General features: G+C 40.3%; 1 protein-coding gene across 1 annotated transcript in view; it reads right to left on the minus strand.

Moving 5' to 3' along the window:
* Positions 1–26,968, minus strand: part of atp10b (ATPase phospholipid transporting 10B) — a 268,085-nt gene that overhangs the window by 64,765 nt on the left and 176,352 nt on the right. The window contains exons 5-8 of the mRNA XM_048604042.1: positions 6,500–6,704; positions 6,070–6,155; positions 5,235–5,338; positions 3,493–3,624 (exon numbers count right to left, since the gene is read on the minus strand). Coding sequence (XP_048459999.1) covers positions 3,493–3,624; positions 5,235–5,338; positions 6,070–6,155; positions 6,500–6,704 — 527 coding nt within the window. The remainder of the gene's footprint in view (positions 1–3,492; positions 3,625–5,234; positions 5,339–6,069; positions 6,156–6,499; positions 6,705–26,968) is intronic.

The raw sequence follows: 26,968 nt of genomic DNA on the forward strand, positions 1-26,968 counted from the left end.
GTTCATCCAGCTCTACTCTTTGTAATCACAGTACATATATAATCGCTTTGAGGATGAAAATAAACAAGTCATTGCTGATGCTGTCAACACTATCTTTTTCACAGTGTACATTTTCTGTTGCATTTTCATAAGACTACCCACAATGTGCCTTAGCATTGCCAAAGTGTCCTGGTAGAGGGATTGAGTTTCGGAGCCATGAGGTCATGTTGCAGCTGTACAAAACTCTGGTGCGGCCGCACTTGGAGTATTGCGTACAGTTCTGGTCGCCACATTATAGGAAGGATGTGGAAGCATTGGAAAGGATGCAGAGGAGATTTACCAGGATGTTGCCTGGTATGGAGGGAAGGTCTTATGAGGAAAGGCTGAGGGACTTGAGGCTGTTTTCGTTAGAGAGAAGAAGGTTAAGAGGTGACTTAATAGAGACATACAAGATGATCAGAGGATTAGATAGGGTGGACAGTGAGAGCCTTTTTCCTCGGATGGTGATGGCTAGCGTGAGGGGACATAGCTTTAAATTGAGCGGTGATAGATATAGGACAGATGTCAGAGGTAGGTTCTTTATTCAGAGAGTAGTAAGGGCATGGAATTCCCTGCCTGCAACAGTAGTAGACTCGCCAACTTTAAGGGCATTTAAATGGTCATTGGATAAACATATGGATGATAATGGAATAGTGTAGGTTAGATGGGCTTCAGATTGGTTTCACAGGTTGGCACAACATCAAGGGCCGAAAGGCCTGTACTGCACTGTAATGTTCTATGTTCAATGTTCTATGTTCTATGTTATATAATCTGCTGCCATGGTTTCCTTTATATTTCAAATCAAATCCCTTCATTGTCAAGATATGTGTTGGGAATGATGTGCATTCACCATCATGTCAATCCTCAGTGTCAGTGTAAATACAATAATTCTTCCAGACACCATGTCAGGTTTCATCTCCTTTAAAGAAGATCCATTTGTATTTTTTGAGCATTGGAACCGAACGTTTGGTAATTCATTCTGTTCAACAGGTTTTTTGAATCGCCATGGACAAATATGCAAAATTTATTACTGCACTTGGCTGTACCTTAGAAAAACCCATTTAGACAACCATTCAAACAATATCTGCCCTGCAAGAGGCACAGTCTGCTTTTTGTGCATTGAACTTATGAGCTACAGTATCTCAGAATTTATTGAACCAGAGCAGAAGCAAGTCATTCTCAGTTCCAAGGGACAACCTAAGATATGGAGGCTTTACATTCTCCCTCTATAAATAAATATGATTATTAATCTGGAATGGTTCTGGAATCTGCTTCATTGGAAATAAGTAATCCAAGTAATTTCTACAGGTCTTGCGATCCATGCCAGTGATTTTTCACATTAGAAGTTGTCATTGTCAGTGGTATCAATCTTGGTAGTTGTATGAAAGTCAATAGAAGTAATGAAAACACGTAAGCATAAAGGCTGCTGACAAATGAGAATGCCTTGTCTTACTAAAACAAGAATGATACAGCAAATAGGTTATTTTATATTTTACTTTTAATTCAACCATGCAAAGGAACTACCTATGTTGGAGCTTCATGAGCAAACTTTACAGGGTCATGAGAGATTTTGCTGTAACGCTTTCAACACGGTAGCTTGGATTTGCACAATGGAATAATATTTGTTCAATGGAATAAAATATCACAGAGCTTTATAGAGGCATCATAAAACAAAATATGACACTTAGCCATTTAAGGAGATAATAGGTTCAATGACTGGTCAAAGAGATAGATTTTAAGAAGTGTCTTCTAAGATAGGATGGCTAGCATTGGGGGTCACCAGAACTGGGACCTTCACGGCATAAATGACACCAGCTCATTCTTGGTGATGTCTTTCATGTTCGGACAAGTTGCGTTGTTGGAGAGATGATGTGGGTGTTGGGGGGCATGTTGGTATAGGACCAATAGGAGAATGATTTCAAAGAAAGCTTGAATTTTGGACCCAGCACCAACTCAGCTGCTGCAGATAAACGGAAGCAACTAGTATAGGCCTCTGTCGGTGCTTTACTAAGGTAAATGGACTACAGGTCAGAACACTGGAAATGAATTTACATGGTACCTGAGTGCCCAGACTGGCTAAAAACTGCATTTTCCAGTACAAAACCAGATGTTTGATCATGCAACTTAGAGGAGGAAAAAGAGGCAGAGAACGACAGAAGTCTAGGGAGAGAATTCCAGAGCTTCAGCTTTAAGGCAGCAGAGAGTATGGCAACTTATGGTAAACTAATTAAAATTGGGGATATACAGAAGACCAGAATTAGGGGAACATAATGTCATAAGGTTGTGGAGCTGGAGATTACAGAGTCAGCCAGAAATTAGCAGGGACACCAAAATGTTGGCACTATCATTTTGTGATAAGAAGCCATGGAAAGGGTTGAAAACAAAGATTTTTATTCCAAAATCAAGGTTTTGCTTTATCAGAAGCTAGTCTAGAAGTCCAAGGAAAGGAATAGTGGGTGATTGGAACTTGGAGAGAGTTAGGACACAGAGAGAATGATAGACACGATCACTCATTGGAGTAATTGATTTATTCTATCAATTGCTACTGTTGCGAAGTTTGTATAGTACTTGTAGATTGGAAGGCAGGACATTAGAACTTATTTGTAAAGTGATAGGGGGAAGAGTGCATGGTCCCTTCAAAAGATGTGTTTTTTTTAGACCTGGAGATTAAAAAAAAAAGTCTGCAGGCAGCAGCAGATGCACAGAGAGTTCTCTTGGAATTGAAACATTGTACCAAAAGGCTTTATTGTTGCAGGCAAAGCATCATTTTTACCAAGACACCTGGCTTTTGAGTTTAGCCATTTAAAGCAGGCTCTAGATACCAAAACCCAAGTAAATTTAAAATCTGATGGTTTTGATGACCTAGGACCAGTCCTATTGTAAGAAATCGATCAGTCATCAAGGGTATAAAAGAAGTGGCCATTTGAAAATCGGTGTGAGATCAAATTGCCATCTGAAGACAAACTCACTGGCTCTCACAGAAATTGCTAAGCTCTAAGACTAAGCACCATATAAATAAAGGCAACACAACACTCATAGCTAATATTTCTGTCATAAGAATTCGACAGAGGAAAGCATTGCTCACTGGAGGACAGTGGAGAAGGCAAAGAACATTCCAGAACACTAATCCTGGCTGTAATTTTGAGAGACTAAGTTTTAAGTTTGTTTTATTAATTTGGTTTATTAATGTGGGACTTGTATTTATTGGAGAAGCATACGATTAGAATTTTGTTTTATTCGGGAATAATTAGTAATTAAGGGAGATTGTTTGGTTTGTTAGTAGTTTTGTTAATTTGTTTACTGTTAAAGTTGGATAAATGAATTGTTACTTGCTGCTTATAGAGTGAGTGAAAGGATTTCATTTCATTTAACCTCCCCTTTGTCACGCTACCCATTTTAAACTTAGAGCATTTTTATTTGTACCATTTCAGTTATAACAGTAAAGTTGAACATTTTTACTCTTACACATCTTACCCAAGGCTCCGAGGAAACACATGACCACCATGAGAACTACAGAGCAGAGGACATTAATGTTCATTCTCCTCTCCAATTTACTCCGTTTGTAGCGAGGTCCATTATTATTAAGCATTGCTTTGGTCTCATGACCTGAGAAGATGTTTTTGAAAAATTGCTATTATCCATTATACATTTCAGTACACAATCAGATAGAAATCCACTTGCAATCTGCATACTGAATATTATTTTAAAATTTCAGAATGGTCCAAACTGTAAGTCTCAGTTAATGCTGTCAATCATTAAAAGCATTTGGCTTAGGTATCTTTGTGCCATTTTCACAGCGTTCAAAGGAGTTTTTCATTCCCTCAGTATTGAAGGGCTGTCTATTGTCTCTTTGGTGTTGGGAGCACGCTCATCTTCATTAATTAGATAGCAAGCTGCCCTCTGTCACTGAATAGACATTTCCTTCACAATAATGTTGCACATTAGATGCTGGCAAGAGGGTGATGAAGGGTTGGTGGGAGGCATTGGGCCCAGAAGTAATCACAACACTGGGGTCCCAACCAAAAAACTTCATCTCCAAATATCAACTTCTAATGACTTACTAATGAAATCATTCTCAAGGTTTGGGTGTTATTGGCAAAATTGTATTTTTATTGCCCATCCCTGGTGTAATGTAATGTGATTGAGTAGAGTCATAAAGTCATAGAGCTGTACAACATGGAAACAAACTCTTCAGTCCAACTCATCCATGCCGAACAGATATCCTAAATAAATATAGTCCCATTTGCCAGCATTTGGTCCGTATTCTGCTAAACCCTTCCTATTCATATTTCCATCCAGATGTCTTTTGTAATTGCAGCTCATTCCATGTACACACCATACTCTGTGTGAAAAAGCTGCTCCTTAGGTCCCTTTTAAATATTTCTCCTCTCACCTTAAACTATACCCTAAAGTTTTGGACTCCACTACCGTGAGGAAAAGACCTTGGCAATTCACCCTATCAAGACTCCTCATGATTTTATAAACCTCAACCCTAAGCCTCCAAGTCTCCAGCAAAAATAGTCACAGTCTATTCAGCCTCTTCCCATAGCTCGAACCCTCCAACCCTGGCAACATCGTTGTAAATCTTTTCTGAACCATTTCAAGTTTCACAAGATGCTTCCTATAGCAGTTAGACCAGAATTGCAAGCAGCATTCCAATAATGGCCAAATGGATCTCAGTCTATTTCAGAGGACAGGTGTCAACAGGTTGGTATGAAAGTGGAGTTATTGTAGATATAAGGAAATCAAATTTCTTTCTCTGAAGAATAGTAATGAACCAGTCAGGTTTTTCCAATAATCTTTTAGCTTTATAATCATTCTTGCAAGTACTGTTAATTTCCAGATTTATTTACATTTTTCAAAATAATTTTTATTGTGACAAATTTTTGGTGAGGTAGATTAAACTTATTATTTCTAAAGTTCAATTCTCAAACTGTTAGTGGGATTTGAAATCCTTCTCCCTGATTTAATATTTTGCACATCTCAAGCTTTACAAAGCCCAGTATGAAAGAAAGTTCTTTCTTCTTTTCTAATTTGGTAACTTTTCAGTTAGAATCTGCCAACACTTGTCCAAATTTACATTTTTGGAAGAGATCCTTTACTGCTGCCACAGTAGACTCCCTTTACTTGTTTTTTGTTTAATGGTGATCCCACCTCATACTTATGACCCCAAGAGAGTAACTTCATAAGAATAATAAATCACATGTTCTACATACCTGCATATATAACTATTCCTACAATAACTTTAGTGTTCCGGATGGTGCAGCCTCGAAGTAAGAGGCTGTCTTTATTGAAGCCGATCTTATTTTCAGGACTTTCCCTGAAAAACAAAACCATTCACACCTAATTTATTTTAACTATGCTATATGCCCTTCTTAAAATTCACTATAATCTGAAGCAAAAGGTCAACTGTGAAACTACACCTCAATTCAAAAAGCATGTTCTGTTTAGATCCACCTCCTGGATTTAGCCTATTAATTTTATCTAATCTATGTATTTACAAAGAGTAGGCACTCAATTTATGCTGTAATGACATTGTACCTAATGTGTGTCTCTCCATCAACTTCTTTTAAGTGGACAATTATTCAGTGACAATAATATGATGGCTTTAAGAATCTCAAGTACATAAATTTAGAGGGATGAATAAAATCACACGATGAAAATTCAATCAACATTCCTCTCACTGAGGAGATGATACCTATCTTCTTAGAACTAACAGCAGCTTGGATGAAAGAGGGAATTTACTGTCTGCAGAATTCCAGAATCAAATCTGCATCCTATTGATCACTATTGAGAATATATTAACCAGTAAAAGTCAAAGCTCAGAAGAGTAACCTCCCAAATTCAGATCCTCTCAGACACACTACTGGCATGTTCAAAAGTGTAATTAAATTATTAAAATCTATCATATTCATAAATGTTGAAAAACTTGCAATAGGATTAAGGCTAGTGTTAGGGTTAGCATTAGTAACAAAGCATTACTTTGTTAAAACAAAGTAAAATCATAAACCAGCAAAAATATTGCTGCAATACAAGTCATTCACTACTTACATAATGCCCTCAAATTTGTTGAGATCATTGTTGGGGCTTTCACAGGTTATAGTGCAGTAGAAGTTCTCTGGTTCAAAACTAGAATGCTGGAAAACAAGTCAACATAGCAACCAAGTGTAGTCTTATGAATGACAGATTTTGTAAAAATCACAGTATGCTTTATGAACAGCAAGTTGTTATAATGGTAAAGTAACAGATTAATTTCTAAATTGCTCAGCTGGAAAGAGTAAGATCAATTTACATTTCCACCCAGCTGTTTTTATGTGAAGAGATTTTAGTACTACAGGTAATGTTGGCACACAATGAATGTCATAATCACATACTTGCAAAAACAAATCTTAGGTTCTGTCTTAGCAACTTCTTACAAAATGCTTAAATTAAGTTCCCTTTGAACAGCAAGCCAAACAAAAAAAGGAAAACACCACCTTACAGGATTTGTAAACCCTTTAACTGCAAGTCTTTGTTTGAGGTTTGTTTCTCCATCGAGGTTAAAAGTCTCAATGTGACAGATTCCATTTTGTTCTGATGAGTGCAATAGGAGCATATCAGCTGGAATTATTTCATTGCACAATAGCTGCACAAAGTCACCCACTTGAACATCTGTCCAGCATTTCTTAACATACTGCTTCTGTTTCCTGGAGAAGAGAAAATAATTAGGTAGTCATGTGAATAAGTAGTCATAGGCATAACCAAAATAACTTTTTTCCACATTATTAATTCTGTTTTACTTCTATAGACTCAGACTTTTCACTGTGCATCGCAATGAGAGGACCAAAAATATTTTTACATTCGACAAATACTGCTAATTACAAATGTACGCTGCTTTCACTGCCTGTGTACAAAGCATAACTCTGGAATCAAGACTTTTATTATTCACATACACTTGGATCTACAAACGAGTTGGAACTTACATGTGAAAATATGAAGTGGATATTTTTCTTTCTTGCCAGTGGAGTAGCCACAAAGGAAAAACTTAGGACAATAAATGGCAAAGATCTTAAGGGGCTGCTTTTAACTTAATCAGTTCAACAGGACACCCAGTAATCAACTAACTCTATTCAATGTTCATTTCTGATAGATTCAATCAATCAGTTTCCTGTTATATGGGTTAGGATAAAAAGATCCCTTCTATCAATGCATCATCAAACTGCTGTACCAGAAATAAAAACTGCAGATGCTGGAAACCAGAAACAAGTACAGAAATTGCTGGAAAAACCCAGCAGATCTGGCAGCATCTGTGGAGAGAAAGCAGAATTAACATTTTGAGTCCAGTGAGCCTTCTTTGGAACTGATTGTAGCTGGGAAAAGATTGCTACATACACTGAAGATGGGGTGGTCTGGAGAGGGGGAAGGGGACGGAGTAAATGATAGGTGGAAGTGGTGCCAGAGATGGAGAAAAACAATTGGGCAGATAAAGGAATGGGTCAGCCTGGGAGAATGAATAGCTGCTAATGATGACCATTAGTGACCGACAATGGGTTGTTTGTGGTAGCAGCCCATGTGATGACAAGATCTGGTGTGTTGGGGTTGGGGTAAGGATATGGGAGAAGGTGCTCAAGCCCTAAAATTATTGAACTGGATATTAAATCCAGAATGCTGCAGAATGTTGTGCTGTTCTTCCAGCTTTCGCTGAGCTTCACATTGGCCAGGGAATACAGCGGTGTGCTGAAATGTTCTACAAAGTGGTCACCCAGTCTCCGTTTCATCTCCCCAGTGTCAAGGAGACCACATTGTGAGCAGAAAATACCGTAGACTAAATTGAGTGAAGTGCTCTAAGTTATAAATTTTGAAATGAAATTCTATGAATTAGGCCAATAATAATTATTGTGACTTTAAGCAAAAGTCAGAAAATGGGAAAATGATCTTATTAGAGAAGGAAGCAAACTAATGAATAACAAAACAATTTTAAGTAAAAGTAAGGTGCAGATGCTGGATATCTGAAGTCTTACAGAAACTCAGCACCCATGGACCAATCGAACCAGGAGCATTCCTTCTCACAATGGATGTTTCGGCACTCTACACCAACATCCCCCACGATGATGGCATAGTTGCAACAGCCACTTCCAGAAGCCATCCTCCAACTCATCTGCTTCATCCTCGACCACAACGACTTCACCTTTGACAACCAGTTCTTCATCCAGACACACAGAACAGCCATGGGGACCAAACTTGCACCCCAATATGCCAACATCTTCATGCACAATTTTGAACAAGACTTCTTTACTGTGCAGGACCTCCGACCAGCGCTATACACCAGATACATCAACGACATTTTCTTCCTTTGGACTCATGGCAACAAATCACTGAAACAATTACATAGCGAGTCCTGAGGAAGGGTCACCGGACCCGAAACGTTAACTCTGTTTTCTCCTTCACAGATGCTGCCAGACCTGCTGAGCTTTTCCAGCAACTTTGTTTTTGTTCCTGATTTACAGCATCCGCAGTTCTTTACGTAGCGATTTCAACAAGTTTTATCCCACCATCAGTATTACCTTTGTCTACTCTTCAGAATCAGTCTCATTTTTGAATACACGCATCTCCATCAGGGATAGACATCTCAATACCTCATTCTACCGCAAGCCCACGGATAACCTCACGATGCTGCACTTCTCTAGCTCCCACCTGAAACATATTAAAAAAGCCATCCTCTACAGACAAGCCCGATGCATGCACAGGATCTGAGGAGGAACGAGACGGACACCTGAAGGTGCTGAACGACACCCTCATAAGAAAGGGATATGATGCTCAACTCATTGATTGCCAGTTCCGATGTGTCACAGCGAAAAACCGTAATGACCTCCTCAGAAGACAGACACGGGATATGTCTGATAGGATACCCTTTGTCGTCCAGTACTTCCTGGGAACGGAGAAGCTATGTCATGTTCTTCGCAGCATTCAACACATTATCAGTGATGATGAACATCTCGCCAAGATCTTCCCTACGCCTCCACTTCTCGCCTTCAAACAACCACCAAACCTTAAACAGACCATGGTTCGCAGCCAACTACCCAGCCTTCAGGACAACATCAACTACAACACCATACAACCCTGTCATGACAACTTCTGCAAGTCATGTCAGATCATCGACATGGATAGTACACATGGGAATACTACCCACTGTGAGCATGGCAGATACTCATGTGACTCGGCCAACATTGTCTATCTCATATGCTGCAGGCAAGAATTCCCGAGGCATGATACATTTGCAAAACCATGCAGACACTACAATAACAGATGAATGGAGACTGCACAACAAATGCCAGACAGGAATGTTCCCTCCCAGTGGTGGAACATTTCAGTGGTCAAGGGCATTTGGCCTCGGATCTTTGGGTAAATGTCCTCCAAGCCAGACTTTGGGATACACAACAACACAGAGTCGTTGAGCAGTAGCTTATAGCCAAGTTCGGGACCCATGAGGATGGCCTTAACCAGGATCTTGAGTTGATGTCGCACTGCAGGTGACCTCACCACACCAAACACTCTCACGCACGCATACATATACACACACTCACTCACACAAACACACACCCATACTCGCACACTCACACAGACCCTCTCTTATACACACACTTTCTCATACGCGCACACACACACACACACACACTCATACTCTCTCTCTCTCTCACACGCACACGTGCACACACACACATAAATCTATGAGGTGAATTTGCGTTTGCCGATTTGTAATTGTATATACATTCTATTTTACTCAAAAAGCACACAATTTGTGTAGAGTCAATGTGGCATTTTATAAATTCCTACTTTGGAAATAAAACCAGTCTGACTCCAAGCTGATACACAACCAGATTCTAAACAAGGCCTCACACCTAAAATGCATTGTCTGACCTGGGATATCACCTCTGGTGTACTGTTAAAACCTTTAGTTATCTCAGGGCAGTGACTTGAAAGAAATTCATATTAATCCTTTCTAACTGATTAAAGATTTAACAGCCATCTTAAGTTTGTTCAACACCACGTCAGTTCTATGCCCCTTTCATACTTTGCTTGCAATTTCTGTGTTTGTTGCTACCTCTCTCACTGACATTTGAAGAAGACTTGTATCTTCAAATAAACCTGTTGCACTATAACCTGGAGTCGTGTGATTTTGACTTTGTCCACCTCAGTCAAATGCCAGCACCTCCACAATATAGAAGGCGCTAGAGAAACTCAGCTGGTCTGGTAGCATCTGTGGGGAGAGGAGAAAAGTTAAAATTTTCAGACAATTTGACTCTTCTTCAGAAAAACCTTCAACGTCAGATTAGTTTCAGCTGGAAGCAGAGTGTCTGGAACTCAATAGATTGTGGATTCAACTCCATTAGTGATTCAACTACCGTCAGCCGCTCAGTTGCTGTCAGTTTAGATGTTGGGATTTCTGCAATTCATACCAGATCATTACTGACCTAGAGTGCTTTTTATATGTTTTGCATTGCAGTTGGAAATATTCCACTGCTATCTGGACAAACAACCTTAAAGTGGCTTCTCTTATGCAGGTGAGGCACAGCTCCTAGGCAGGTTTGGTGCCAGTGAGATCTTTACTGCCACAGGATCTTGGCAAAGTCATGGCTGGGCCTTTTCTGTATGCTTCCCCATCGGTGTGCTTTCAGTCCCGAACTAAGTAAGATGACTGAAATGACTTATTCACACTCTGCTCTTGCTTGGTCTTTCTGGCCTTTCTACATACCAGGAAAGATGTGGTAGGGTGGAGCTCATGCTCACCTTAGATTCAGGTCTGTGTCTCCCGTGGTGCCACTTATGCTGGCTGCTGGACTCAGGGTTTTCCTCTCTGTGGTCCAATTTTTGAGAAGGCCTCAAAGTCTTTCACCTGCTCATCTCTGCTGCTGCTACTGTGCTTCTCTTTGGCTTTTTCGTGTTGGTTAACACCACTTTTGTGCGTTAGTTCATAACTCAGCTCCAAGAATAAATGTCACTAGCATCATCTGGATGTTTGGGATAGATGATGACTTGACACAATATTAGTGCAAACCAGTAACATTCATTGCAAACTATATAAAGAGGCACAGTACTTTCCAGTGCTTTCTTTCTTCTGGTCTTCGCCCCACATGATTTGATGTCATTGTAAAACCATGGATGATAAGTCTAGCTGTTGGCATACAGGCCATTACCCCATACATCTCCCTGCAATAAACTCCTTGGCTCTCATAAGTCGTAGACCAGAAACCTGCACAGCACTTGCAGCATTACAGCCAGTATACCTACACAGTGAATGTAACCATCGTTTTCAACCTCATAACCTCGAATTATGTTCACACCTGAGTTAAATAGCTCTCAAGTTAGTCACTGGGGGAGACATTCACCGTCAGTAAACCAATAGAAAATCAGTTTGTTGTACACAGTGACAGATTAATGGAATCCTCATGCTGCCTTTGGACAGTTGTCAAACTGAGGCACTCTGCCTCTCGGGGGCAAAAAATGGTACTAAATAACAGGGGAGTTCTCCAGATGTTTTGGAAAACATTTACTTCTACATTGACATCGAACAAAATAAGAATACATTGTCATTTAATATCACTGCTGTTAGTGAGCCTCTGATGAGTGCACGTATGGAAATGTGGCAACTGACATTATACTTGACAACAAAAACAAAGTTGCTGGAAAAGCTCAGCAGGTCTGGCAGCATCCGAGAAGGGAAAAAACAGAGTTATCGTTTCGGGTCTGGTGACCATTCCTCAGAACTGGAAAAGTTCTCAGATCCTCAGATCATACTCAGATGCTGCCAGACCTACTGAGCTTTTCCAGCAACTTTGTTTTTGTTCCTGATTTACAGCATCAGCAGTTCTTTCGGTTTTTGTTAAGTATGGCCATTGGCTACTAAGTACCTTGAACACCTGAGTGCATGAATAGATGCCATAATAAAGGAAAATTGTTAACTTTTAAAGACTGATCTCCTTTTTTGGAAAATTATTGTGCCTGTAATTCTTATAACACAAAATTATCTGTAGTATTTCAAAGTTTAATGGTGTTCAGTTAATTTCACAAGAGCATCAAGCTTGTTTAGAATCACATTAGAAAAAAAAGGTAATAACACAAGATTATTTTTATTTGACAAGACTTTGCTGCCAGAGACTCCAGAGAGATTTGGAATATCTACATTGTCAGCATACAGCTACAAGGAAATGATTTGATGAAAATCACTATTTTCACCATCTTTTACTGATCTGACATTGCTTTATTCTGCAATTGCACTAATTATAGAAGGACAAATTAGACTGTCAGGATTGCTTTTGTTGTTCAAACGCATAAATGTCGCATTAGCAGGAGGCTGTTAATAAAGCTTTGATTGTCGGTCAATATTGCCTTCACATCCATACAAATTTCCTTGACTGAAGAAATTGATGCACATTAAGTCTAGAGTTTACATCAGTTATGTAAATGAAAGGCACATTTTGTCAGCATCCTCCCATCAAATAACATAGTGGGCATGCAGCTAATCAAATTCATTAGAACATTTGCTGGTCCGGCAATTTAATTGTTTAGTTTGCTAAATAAATGACAGCATCATAATACAACAGAAGGCTGAGTTTAATGTGGCTTGTCGTGGTGGGAAGCAAGATGGCTGGGCCAACATAGACATGGGAGAGGCCCCACATGAGTCTCCAAGTAACACAAAAACATCACCTAAGTAAAAGCTAGGAAGGAATGACATAGGGATTCCTAGCCTGCAACAGCAGAATGTCAATTCACAATCACAGAATTGTTGCAGAACAGAAGGGCATCATTCGACCCATCATGCCTGCACCAGCTCTGCAAATGAACATCATTACCTAGTAGCAATTTCTGAATTTTTCCCAACACACTTCCACACTATTTCAATCCAAGTAATCACCCAATACCCTCTCGAATGCCTCAAATGAACCTGCTTCCAACACACTTCCAGGCAGTGCATTCCATACCCTAACTACTCACTGTGTGAAATAATTTTTTTCTCTATTCATGCCTCTTTTACCTAAAACTTATTCCTTCTCCCTCTTGTTACTTTTGCAAGCAGGAACAGCTTCGCTCTACGTATTCTGTCCAGTCCAATAGCATCCAAATTAAAAGGGGGAAATGAGGAAATGCTTGATCTGTGAATGCAATAGCCTAGATTTTGCATTGTAATCATAATGACATTGTCGGTGCTCACTGTTATTATTCATTGAAACTGGCAGAAAAATTTGGCATTCACATATATGCAGTTAAAAGGGGAATTGCAGATGTTACTGTCAGTAATTCCTATTCTTCCGTCGGGAATGCTGCTGAAGTCCTCACCAACTGAAACCTTAGGAGTTACTTGATTGGACATGAGCTTTTGCCTTTTACACTTTTAGTAACACTAGAAAGCATTAAATGAGGTACAACTTTGCCTTTAAGGGCTTACTAAGTCACAATTACTATTGAACAACTCTAGCTCTGAAAATAAATTTAATTGTGGAATATTAAGACTTTTTATTGGGATGAAGAAATACAAAGATTTTAAATATTTTTTCTAGTCGATCACATTTCAGCTATCACCATAACCCTATGTGTGTGTCCCATCACAGATAATCCTTGCCTTTTATTTCTTTTGGATGACTGAGAGAATCTGTCATTGTGATTGACTGTTTGGTCTACTTAATGACATCACTGTTAATAAATGTTAAGAGATTTCTTATAGCTGATATTGGAACAAAATTAATGTCAGAAAGAAATGGAACCCATGTCACAGAAGTGCTGCCATTCAATATTGATGACAAAATCCTGGCCTTTTATCACAGCAGTAATACTTTTAGTCAAGCTTTTAATAAGAGGAAAAGAAAGTTAAGTCAGACAAGTTATGATGGAAAGAAGAAATGAACCCAATCTCAACACATGACCTTTGCGGATAATTATTATCCTCAATATTAATTCACATTTTAAAACATATTGATTAAAATGGTTTGTGTATAAATCGATTGCTTTTGACCAAAGCTTTGCAAATAAACAATTGGGGTAATAACATAGGGGAAGATTTAAAGACAGTTGATGAAATGGATTAAGCATATCATTGCCTGAAATTTGAAATAATGTCCATTTTGTTCTGCAGGTGTGGAATCATAGTGGCACTGAACAGACAGATTTACAAATGGTGAAAAAGTACATGGAGGTTCTGTACCACTCTAGATTTCCCACAGGCCCCTGCCTCCTTGTATTTTTTTCAGACATGAATTGAAAGTGATTGCCCATCCAGAAGGATCAGGCAGACATTTAGCTTAATTTACCTGCAATACTAAACGATTGAACTGAGTTCTGGATGTTCTTGTGAAGAGTGCATGGAACCCCACCCACTCCACCCCAATATAGTGTCAGCATTTCTACCAGCAAGCACTCCACCCCGGCAGGTAAAGGGAGACAGCATCACAGCAGGAGGTAGAAGCATCATGTCTGGTGAAGAGGTGAGGGTCAGTAAATGGCAACTGCTTGCCTATTCATCAGAAGTCCTTTGAAGTGCGCTCACTGGTCTCATGGTGAGAGCTTGTTCCGCTAACGAGTTCCTATGTTTTCAGCATTTCCACTTCAGGAGTCCACTCACTATCCTTAACTGGACATTGAAGTAGCTTTATTATTGGCTACCTCCCATTAAGAATCAACTTTGGGCACATCTCTGATCCTTGTGGAGTCTGGATCCAGTAGCAGTACCATCATCCGGAAATTTTTCTTAGATCAGGAGAAACAGCTCCATAACTTTACAATATTTGTACTGAGAAGGTCCTTAATAAGACAATATGGAAATGGAATCCCACTGCTCTTCTTTGACTAATGTTATGGGATATTTTTATATCCATCTCAAAGGGTACATGGACCATGTCCTTAAAGTTTCATCTGAAAAGTGGCAGCACTAACACCAACTTAGATTTTCCTTGCCAAGTCTGTGGAATGGAACTTCAACTCTCAACCTTTTGACTCAGAGACATGAGTGCAACTGAATCACTGAAGGCACTACCACTACAGGCATGATATACATTTATGTTCCCACTGAATGCCAAATCTCAGAAAGTGTTGGATAATTTTACAAGTAAACAGAATTTTCCATTTGTCATAAATCACACAAATTCCAGAGCTTTAGAATAAAGTAAAATCATGGAATCTACTGCACAGGAAATTAGGTGGTCAGCGAGCATGTGAGAGTGTTCAATCTTCACCTGGAGCAGTCAACTCAAAATTCCTTTCAACACCATTTCCTGATATTATTGAGCCATGAATTCATGGGACATGAACCAGCAATTGGTTTATTGAGCTTATGAAAACTCCAGTCTTCCCGAACTAATCCCGCTGCTCTCACATCTCCCTTCGTCTCTACATCTTTTCTCTGCTTCAAATATTCATCCAATTTTCTCTTAAGATGTGACACTGCCTATCTCAATTATTCATTGCAACAAATCAAACCAAGCCTCAGTGATGTTCTGTATAAATTTCTTTTAACTTTCTCCAAACTCTGAGTGGAAGTGTAGAGGCCATGGAATCAATTGCATTGCTAGTGAAAAGGGTCTTACTCAAGTTGGTCAAAGCAAAGAAGACACATGATCTGTAGAATACTGCAGAGCCTTCCTAGTTTAAGCTACTGTGGTAAGGGAGTGGGAACCAGAACGGCTGGTCAGTAAGTACAGGTACTTGGGAAGGAGCTTGAGACTAAGGCAACTATAGCTAAGAAGCATAACAGTCAGGGAGAGGTTGCCGATTTGGAGGCTTGGACTGTATTTGTTACAATGCAAGAAGTATCACAGGTAAGATGGATGAACTGAGGGCCTGGATTCATGCATACAATTATGATGTTGATGCTAACATAGAAACATGGTTGAAAAAGGCATTGGATTGGCAGCTTAATGTTTCAGAATATCGATGTTTTAGAAGAGACAGAGGAGGAATCAAAAGAGGTGGGGGAGTTGCATTACTGGATAGGGAGCATAACACAGCTGTGTTGAGGGAAGACATCCTGGAGGGATCTTACAGCAAGGCATTATAGATGGACTTCAGGAATAGGAGGGGTTCAATCACAATGCTGTGATTGTACTACAGACCTCCCAGCTGCCAGCAGGAGACAGAGGAAGAGATCCTTAGTCAGATTTTGGAAAGATGTGAAATTAACAAAGTTGTTGTGGTGGGTGATTTTAACTTCTCCAATATTGAGGGTTTTGTTTGAAACAGTATGTGGGTGGTTCAATGAGAGAAGAGGCCAGACTGGACCTGGTATTGGGAAATGAGCTCGGCCAGGTGATCAAATTCAGTGGAGGAGCATTTTGGATACTTATGGTTAAGGACTAGAGTGGACCTCAGATGAAGGTGTTAAATTGGGGAAGACTAACTGTAATTGAGTTAGGCAAGGATTGCAGAATGTGGAATGGGAGCAGCTATTTGAGGGTAAATCCACATCTGACATGTGGGAGCATTTTAATGATCAGTTGCTTAGAATGCAGGACAGGCTTGTTTCTCTGAAAATGAAGGACAGGAATGGTAGGCTTTGGGAACCTTGGAGTGACAGGGCAAATTATCAGCTTAGATTAAAAAAAGAAACAAACCTAAAGTCCAAGCAACAAAAAAACAGATGAAGTACTTGAAGAATATAGAGAAAGTAGGAAAGCACTCAAACGGGGAGTTAGGAGGGGCAAAAGGGGCTATGAAATATTGTTGGCCAGCAGGGTTAAAGAGAATTCCAAGACTTTTTATACATATGTTAGGAGCAAGAGGTTAGCTAGGGAAAGAGGAGGCCCACTCAAAGATAAAGGAGAAAGGTTATGTGTGGAGCCAGAGGAATTGGGTGAGATCCTTAATGAGTACTTTACCAAAGAGTGGGGTGTGAAGGATGTTGCTGTTAGGGAAAGGCATATGAATACACTTAGGCATGTGAACATCGAGAAGTGTTGGGTGTCTTGAAATGCATTTGCGCAGACAAGCACCCAGGGCAAGGTGGGATCTATCCCAGGATACTGTGGGAGGCAAGAGAGAAAATAGCTGGTGCCTTAACAGATATCTTTGCATCCTTTTTGGTTTCAGTTAAGGTTCCAGAGGATTGAGAATGGCCAATGTTGTTCCTTTATTTAAGAAGGGAAACCAAAATATCGAAGTAATTACAGGTCAGTGAGCCTGACATCAATGGTGGGAAGCTGTTGGAGAAGATATTGAGGGATGGCATTTATTCACATTTGGAAACAATTGGATTTGCTAGTGATAGGCAGCATGGGATTGTGTGGGGAAGGTCATGTTTCACCAACTTGATTGAGTTTTTTGAGAAGGTGTCAAGAATGATTGATGAGGGAAGGGCAATCATGTTGTCTACATGGACTTTAGTAAGGCATTTGATAAGGTACCCCATAGCAGGCTGTACAGAAGGTAGAGTCTCATGGGATCTGGGGTGAGCTAGCCAGATGGATATAAAACTGGCTTGGTCACAGAAGATAGAGAGAAGAAGTGGAAGGGTGCTTTTCAGAGATCAGCAACTTGGGGTGTTCTGCAGGGGTCAGTGCTGGGACCTTTGTTGTTTGTAATATATAAATATATAGATCTGGAAGAAAATGTAGGTGGTCTGATTAGTAAGTTTGTAGATGACAGCAAAATTGGTGGAATTGCGGATAGTGAAGAGGATTGTCAAAGAATTCTGCGGGATATAGATAAATTGGAGATTTGAACAGACAAATGGCAAATGAAATTTGATCCGGACAAATATGAAGTGATGTATTTTGGATGAACAAATTCAGGTTTGAACTATACAATGAATGGCAGAAACCTTAGGAGCATTGACATACAGAGGGATCTGGAGTACATGCCACAGATCCCTGAAAGTGGCAACACAAGTGGATAAAGTGGTCAAGAAGGCATACAGCACACTTGCGTTCATTGGATAGGGCATCTAACATAAAAGTTGGCAAGTTATGTTACAGCTGCATAATACTTTAGTTAGGCCACATTTGGAATATTGCACGCAGTTCTGGTCGCCATACTACCCGAAGGACATGGATGTTTTGGAGAGGGTGCAGAGAAAGTTAATCAGGATGTTGCTGGTCTATAGGGTTTTAGTTATGAGGAGAGAATAGATAAATTTGGATTGTTTTCACTGGAAAGATGGAGGTTGAGGGGTGACCTGATAGAAGTCTACAAAATTATGAGAGGCATTGTTAGGGTGGATAGTCAGAGGCTTTTTCCCAGGGTGGAAAGGTCAACTACAAGAGGGCACAGGCTCAAGGTGAGAGGGGGAAAGTTTAGGGGAGAAGTGCAAGGAAAATTTTTCACACGGAGGATGATGGGTCCTGGAACGCACTGCCAGTGGAGGTGGAGGAAGCAGGCATGTTACCAACATTTAAGGTGTATCTTGATAGATGTATGAAAGGGAGGCAAACAGAGGGATAGAAACCACGTATGGGCAATAAGTAGCAGGTCTAAATAAGGACTAGGAATTGACACAGGCTTGGAGGCCAAAGGGCCTATTCCTGTGTTGTATTGTATTGTATTATTATATTGTATTATCTAATCTATGCAGCAAAAGCATCCCTTTAAGATTTCAATGGTGTCTCAATAACTAAACTAGAAGATATTTAACTGCAGAACTTGTCTGCTGCTGTTAATGTCATTCAGTAGGTCCATAATAATCAGGAAAGATTTTATCATCCATAGGACATAATATGATTTATCTTTCAGGAATAAAATCATATCAAAGAGCTGAGTTTTGAATGTTGACAGCTTGCAATATATCCCATATTGAAATGGGTCAAGGGGCATTCTGTAAGAGACCAGAAAGGAATATATGTATTATCAATTGCATTTTGGGCTTGTGGAAAATCAACTACCCGGTAATGCTGAATGACTATGTTGTTGTCGCCATGCCGTGACACAAAACAGGATTCCACCACTATTGCCATAAAGTGTTCCAGTCAATTGTCAAATGCGTTTCGATAATGCATTTCAACTAATATTAGGGATTTTTGTGACTGCCAGGAGGGATCCACAGCCTTAAAAGGTAAATGAATTATTCTTACAGACAAGGGAGATCAGTGCAGTCAGTTGAATGGGGTTGCAAGTTTGCATTGAAGCCTTATTGCCTCTTTAATAAAGTGCACTAATGATCCTCTTTGACATCCTTGGTGAGTGTGTAGAAAGAAGAAAGTGTGTAAGGAATTGGAAAGGCATTCAGTTCTCCTTCCCTCCCTGACAAAAAGCATACCAGGATATGCTCAGAAGAAGTCCTCACCAGGAAGGATACAAACCTCTCCACAGCCTCACACTTATCAGACACAAGAGAACGTAACCAACAGACTGTGCTGGCAGAATGACAAACAAAAATTGCAAATATAGCTCACTCACATTTCTAGATTAGAAACGTTGCAAATCCTCCTCTCTCAATTCATTCTGGAAACTGCAGCATCTTCTATATTTTGCTGTAACTTGAGTTTGAAGAGTTAAAAGTAGGAATCTCCAACCTTCAGCATCACTGACCATCATTATAATGTATTAAAATGAGCTTGCATGGGATTCATTGCGGGGTTGGGCTGTTGACATTTACAGAAGGAGAGTAAAGACAAGAGAATTTGTGATACCACAGAGCACACCTGGCCGATTGAAAGAAAATATTATTCCTGTTTGACTTCTGTCACATAGACATTGCTCTAAGCAATTTCACTTTTCTTAACTTTCAAATACATCTTGAACGTGATGCCTAAGCAAACATTTTATTAAATCCAAATATACAATCTTCAATATACCTTTGTTTGCAGCAATTCTCAAAAGATGAATCAAATTACCTCGAGCTTTAACAATCAACGCCAAATGTTTTTAATCAGTCCATGAATTTATAAGTGTTCACTTAGCCACAGCTAGAGACTAATTGGCTTATGTTTTTCAGGTTTGTCCTTTTACCCCTTCAACATCAATGTAATATTTTCCAATTGTAGAGATTTGGGGAAATGGTCGTTAATGTTTCTGTTCCAAAATTAAGTTTTGGTTTAAAATGAGTCTTATTTCAGAAGTTGTCCCTTTATAATTCAGTTTCAACACAACTTTTATTTAATTCTTTTTTGTTCCCAAGTTTATATCAATTGTGGTAAATTGATTTGAGTCAGGTATCCACATGATCAGCTGTAGGCAGTTATTATTGAATTAATTGATTTCCATCTCCTTAATGCAGCAAGCAGTAGAAATGAGAATGTGAACAAAGTACTTGCGTCTTGCAACAAACTACACTTTTTAGGAACAAATTACTGCAGGTGCTGGAATCTGTACTGAAAACAAAAAATGCTGGAAATCGCAGCAGCATCCATGGAGAGCGAGCAAGCTAACGTTTCAAGTCTAGATGACACTTCATCAGAAGTGATGTGAAGTGTGACGGTGGCAGCATTTATACAATAGTAGAGAGAGTGGACTGCTAACGGAGAAGGGCTGCTGATAGACCAATTGATCAGAGTATGAGAATGGACTTCATGTCTGCTCTGAGTCATATCATCTCGACTCGAAATGTTAGCTTGCTCTCTCTCCATGGATCCTGCCTGACCCGCTGTGATACGACACTCTCGCCCCACTTTAAAATAAACACCAAATTGTTGTTTCATACTACATTGGAAAATTGCTGCAAAAGTATATATTTTGTCATAAGATAACAAGGTGTAGAGCTGGATGAACACAGCAGGCCAAGCAGCATCAGAGGAGCAGGAAAGCTGACATTTCGGGCCTGGACCCTTCTTCAGACAACTTTCTTCAGAAGGGTCTAGGCCCAAAACATCAGCCTTCCTGCTCCTCTGATGCTGCTTGGCCTGTTGTGTTCTTCCAGCTCTACACCTTATTATCTCAGATTCTCCAGCATCTGCAGTTCCTACTATCTCTGAAACTATATATTTTGTCAAATTTTTTTGTCTTGCATTCATCAGGACAGTTGACAAAAATACCAATTCAAGGGGTAAGCCAACCTTTACAGTGCATTAATGAAGTGTACAGTTTGGTTCATAATTTGACTCTGATTGGTAGAGAGATTGACATAGAAAATGCACCAGTTAATGATAATTGTCAGGTTTTGTTTCAATTTTAGTTTAGGTAGGTTGACCCTGATTGGTCAGGGTATTGTCCTGAGAATCAGTGAATGGTGTTACCTATTTTGTTGAGTTGAAGCAGGCACAATGTATGCACATTTTCTTTTGGTGTGCGAAGGACAGAGTCCTGTGCATTATTTATGTAGTTTCTGGTACACAGAAGTATGCCATACCATGAGCTCGATTGAAAATCCTAAATTGGTTGACTGTTTAACTCTTCACATGCTCAGGATTATCCAACAAATGTTGTCCAAGCAGTGCAGCCTGAATGGGTACTGTCACTGCCTTATTTGTTGTGAGCAGCTGAAGCAATATGCTGTAGAATATGATTTGCCCAGTCTTTAGACCTGCATACTTGGCATCACACTAGCACTTAAATTCATACACTGCATTATTAATCTGTGTTATACTTCTTTGGAATTCCTTTTTGGCTTGACAGCGGCATCCTATTAGTGGTGAACACAACTTGACTTGTTCTTGCAGAACAGCAGTATGACACAGTTAGTTCACCTGTTGCTTAACCTTTGGGACATCTTACTATCAGGGCAATCTGAGACAGACTAGGCACATTTCAGGACAAAGGGAGGCTGCCTAAGGGCCTTTAATACACACTAGACAGCGAGAAATAGTCTCATCTGGGTAGCCATTATCCTGCAGATGACCTTGAAACACCCATTTCAGCATCACATTTGTAGGGTGAACAAATGGCTGGTCCTTATTTATGAGGTTACTGATAAGGTCAAACTTACAGAATATAGAACTGTAGGATTTGCAACATGCATACTGATAAAATGCCTCAAAAAGTGTCTCTTTTCTCTGTAATGCTTAAAAAAATTCAACATTAAAATGTAAAATTATACTTGATCAAAAAATACAACACCACAAAACTAACATAACCACTCCTTGAGTCACGTACTTATTCTTACAGCAATCATAAACAAAGAATGTACGATGGATGCTGCCAGAATAATTTAAATTAAAACAAAAGCATTTCCTTAACACCAATAAACGTTCAACAAAAACAACATTTGAAAATAAATAATGAAGAGAACAACTTATTTCTTCTTTCCTAAATACATTCAAATAACCTGTCTGGTCTAATTTGCTTTCTGTCTTAGTATCTCCTTCCATTAGCATGACTTTGCTCTCTTGACATCTCTGACCATGTCAAACATGACCTTTGATTTTGATGACCAATTCTATTTAATGGTTGGAGCTGTGACTTTGATTGATTTGTTTTAATCGAACACCTTGACTCATCTTGTTGCCTCAGTGGATTCCATGATATTGGCAAACTTTACATTTATTTCAAATTTCACTAATTTTCTGACTTTTCCACGGCTCCATGGTAGGAAGTTGTACTATCAGGGGTTTCTCATGTGCTTTCTTTGTCTGATTGCCTCTCTCAGTGAAATGATCTACATGATACTCATCGGGTCATTCTTTAATCTTTTTTAGATATGTGATATACCTAGGCTGGAATCTTACAATGATAATTTGCCAGTTGACAGGGAACAACACTTTTAAAACACTTCATTATCAGACTAACTCACCTTACTAAAATCCCTCCTATCTTACCAAACTCGCCACACAAGTTCAACATTGGGAATGGCAACATGGAAGGCAAAGTCGCTTGCTCCAAGTACTTCCACATTAGCAATGAACAAACTATAGCCCATGGTACATTCCATCAGTCCAAGCCACATGAACCTTCCCTCCAAGAACACTGACATGTGACATCCTGCAACCTCTCATCACTTTCTTTGCACCTCTCCAGTACTGGCAGGCCACCCATGAAGACCACTCTTGCACTGCAGGGCGCACTGGCAACTAGCACTGGAAGGCTACAGCGGGAACACTTTGTTCATACAGACAGGCAACAAGCTCATGGTTCAGACTAACAGTGCCTTTGGTCTTTAAGCACTTGCTCACGTAGTGCCTACCTGCATGCTTGCATCATCCATGCCTTGCAACGCCATGCCATGCTTATTTGTGCATAGGCACTTCAGCCAGACCTAAAGGCTCTCAATGCTGCCATAGTGAGGTATTGTTTTGTATAGACTCACAGACAGGCTGCTTGTCAGTAGAAAATTGTCCAGTGGGTTGGGGTTGGAGTTTTCTTGATGAGCGACACACTGAGATGTCAATCTAACAACTACAGCTCATGCCAGCTGTCTGTGCAGCTAATGGACAGCACGTTCATTCAACCAAATGGCCATGTTGGAAATTGCTGGCCACTGGTCCTCAATACAGTCAAGGATGAGTTGTTGTTGGTCAGGGGTCCAAGTTCACATAAAGTCCAAGGACATAGTCCACATAAAGTCCAGGGGCTTGGCCACGGTCAGTCTTCCTCTTGGAACAGTCACAGTCAGGAGATCTGTCCAACTACAATCTGATGAGTGGGTAACAGTCAGTTTTATAGAGCCTTCAGGGGAATCACCTGCCATAATTCAGGGAGCTACAAAGATAGTGGTTAATGGTCAGTCATGTCTAGGGGCTACTCATCAAAGTCAACTGGAAGTCAGGGATGTTTGCAATCCTGAGTGTTGGTCCTTCAATCGTGGTGAAAGCAGCGTCAGTAGGGATAGCAGGGCGTTCACTGCCAGAAGGAATAGGTGAGTTCAAGCTGGGGTGGTAAAGTCGAGACAGTTTTTGAGGTTGGGATAGGAATGGGGACAGGGAAAGCTCAAGGTGAATGCAAGTATATGGAACATTGAAGGGGATGAGAGGTACAGGGTGGGGAAGATATTGACTGTGACCATCACAATGACCTCCAAAACGACGGCACAGAGGAGCAGGGTGGATATCGTCAAGTTGTAAGCAGTTGGGAACATGTCCAGATGGGATACTCAATGCAATGTGTCTCCAGCATGGAGAGATGGATGGAAATTGGTTGGCAGGATAGGGTGAGGTTAAAGTGGACGTGAAGGCCTTGGAGGGGGTGGGGGCGACATTGGTCATGTGAGTCTTACAATGACCTGTACTCAATACAGTGAGAAGTTGAATGGTTGATGTGGGTTTGGAATACGAAGGGTGATGGAGTGCTGCAAACATTCCCTTCTCCATAGCATTCAGTGGTATCAGCCAGCAAGGCTCCTTCACCAAGTTGCCACATCTGCTGATGCTGAAAGGAGGTGAATGAAGGGGAAATATCCCCCTGTTATCCATGTCCAGCATGTCCTAATGTGAAGTGAAATGTGCTCAGCCTGCATCTGCAGGCTATGCCACCATGGCCTATTCTAAGATCTTAGAACTCCTTTGCTCCTCATGTCCTCAATGTAGGTCCTTTCCACTGAGAGTGATAGCCCCCCTGCTGGTGGCATGTTGGTCTCTGAGGCTGCCTACCTAAGAAAGTAAAGGCAGAGACAGGAGGAGCAGGACAAATCAGCTCAGAAGCAGTTCTATGCTGGCAAAGAGGATGCAAAGCACAGAGGTCCTTAATCTTGCATGCCTGGTGCATTTAAGGATCTGGCTGTCTTATAAAGCTGCTCACTGGGTGACAATGGCTACCCACTGTAACCATGGTCTACTAGAGCATTGTGTAATTCCCTGATGGATGTGGAGCACAGGTTTAATACTTGGACAAGGGCCATGGTGGAGGAGGCGATAGGGCTCTTGAAGATGTACTTCCACTGCCTGGAATGTTCTGATGAAAGGGCTTTCTAATATAGTCAGGACAGACTATGCCTCAACATCCTGCTCTGCACAATTGGAGCTGAGAATGAGGCGATATTCTGGTTGCTGAGGAACTGGAAGAATGGGGCAATTTTGTACGGGGAACCTAGAAAGGTGGTAGCTCCCATTGTCCATGACAGAGCTCAGCTGTGTCAGCTGCTACAACCAGACAAAACCTCATGAATATCATAATAACAAATGAGACTGGTTGCAGCAGCCAATCAAGGAATGTACAATACTTGTTGGCTAAAATCTGTTTTGCACTTTTGGTCTAAGTTCAGACTCGATTAGTTTTGTTTGTGTTCCCTTTGGGAGCTATAAATAAAAGCTCATGTTTATACATGCCCAATTGCTTGCATGTGTGATATTCCCCCACTGGAAAATGACAAGATACAGGTCTCCAGTGGACACTGGGGACACTATAGCTCAGATTTAGAGAGGGTTTCTAGAAGAGATGGTGTAGCAAATCGATAAACTACATGGTCTGAAAAGTAACCAGTGACTAGGGTGAGAGAATAGGATTTAATGTGCAAGGAGATGTCAGCCATTGCCATGGGCAGCAGAGCTTTCTAGCTGCTGTACCATAACATTGCCACTGAGGGGCGATGTTGGTTTGTCAATACTTATCCAGGTGTAGAGCGGCTTTTCAAAAATGGTGCAGGGAAGGGATGCTGATCGTTGGGTGGAAATTTCTGGCTGGTGTGTTTTCTGAGAAGACTGCATGGTAAGATGGTGTAGAAATTGGACATGAGAGGTGCCATCAGGGTGGGTTAGGAAATTAATGAGTAAAGTTTGGTAAGATAAAAAGAGAAAACTCATTAGGTTTTAAAATGTGTATTCCTCCAAAAATTTAGTGTGACTTTGACAAAAAATGAATGTAAGACTCAACCCGTGGTCTCTACAACAATTCCAATCGCGTCCTTCTTCTTGTCATCTTAGTAGCATTCCAACATGCCTTTCAGAACAGCACTGAATATTCTGAGTTTCATGTATCATGACTCATCTTCATGTTGCCTTGCTTTTCTCTTACTTTGCTATTTATGTTAGGTTTAAGCAAACTAAACAATTTTTAGGAATGTGTTTAGTTACCACAGTTACTTGAAAGGTAATCAAACTGTCATATACTGACGGATTACTGTGAAGGACAGCAGAAAATTTTCTTGTTCATGTCAAAGGAACCATGGAACGGAGTCTTACAGGGGCCTAAGCAATGCCAGTTCTGGCACGACTTGTGTCTGAATCATGTGAGCAGTCTGGCAAGGGCTGTGTTGGCACTGGGAGCATTTTGCGTCATTTTTTATGCTTTTCACATGCAAAGTGACAATTTCCTCACTGGGTAGAGGTAGGACTCTGATTAAGAGGCATTATTGTTAAACTTTGTCGATAGCTCATCTCACTTCATTAATACTCATCTTTCTATATTACCAATCTCTGAGGTGTTGCTTCCCTGCATTCAACATGGAGGTGGTTTGGAGCAAGTTGTGAGCTGACTTTGTCAGATATCTGCTCTGGTTTCCTTGTTGAGTTTTCCTAATGACTAGCTGGCTTGGCAAGTTTGGTGAATTGGAAATCCAAATATTAAAGTGAAGGGTTGCGATGTTAAAAAAAAAATGTTTAACAATCAAAAATGAGTGTTAATTGGCCTCTCACCACTGCCTGATGAGAATCTCTCCACACTACTTGTGAAAAATGTGAAAGGTGGAGCAAACTAATCTGACATCAGGATGGACTTCGCTACACTTGTCATGTGATTCTGTCAGACATCTCACAATTGCCCATGTTGGTCAGAGCCCTAAAAGATTTCAACCTAATTGCCCAAGTAAGATTTTGCAGATTGACAGCTTCTTCCTGGGCTCTTGCCAGTGGACACAAACCTGGATCAGGAATCTCCTGTGAGCTTAACCTGCTTTTCTAGTTTAATTTTGCAGGAAACCCATTTATATTATCAAAACAAATAACTTCTCTCTTTCATATATATTTTTGAAGTGTGTGCATGCACCTTGTTTCTTTTCAGAGACTTATTCCTTAGACCCACTGCCATCCTCACTTGGTTTAAAATTAAATATGTGACGATATTTTCCAAATCAGCAAAAAATAAAAACTGGCTCAGTTGTAATAGGCTACGGATTTGCTACAGAGATAACAAGGTGTCGAGCTGGATGAACACAGCAGGCCAAGCAGCATCATAGGAGCAGGAAGCTCCT

This window comes from Rhincodon typus, chromosome 12 (assembly GCF_021869965.1).
Source record: "Rhincodon typus isolate 14 chromosome 12, sRhiTyp1.1, whole genome shotgun sequence".
Taxonomy (NCBI): domain Eukaryota; kingdom Metazoa; phylum Chordata; class Chondrichthyes; order Orectolobiformes; family Rhincodontidae; genus Rhincodon; species Rhincodon typus.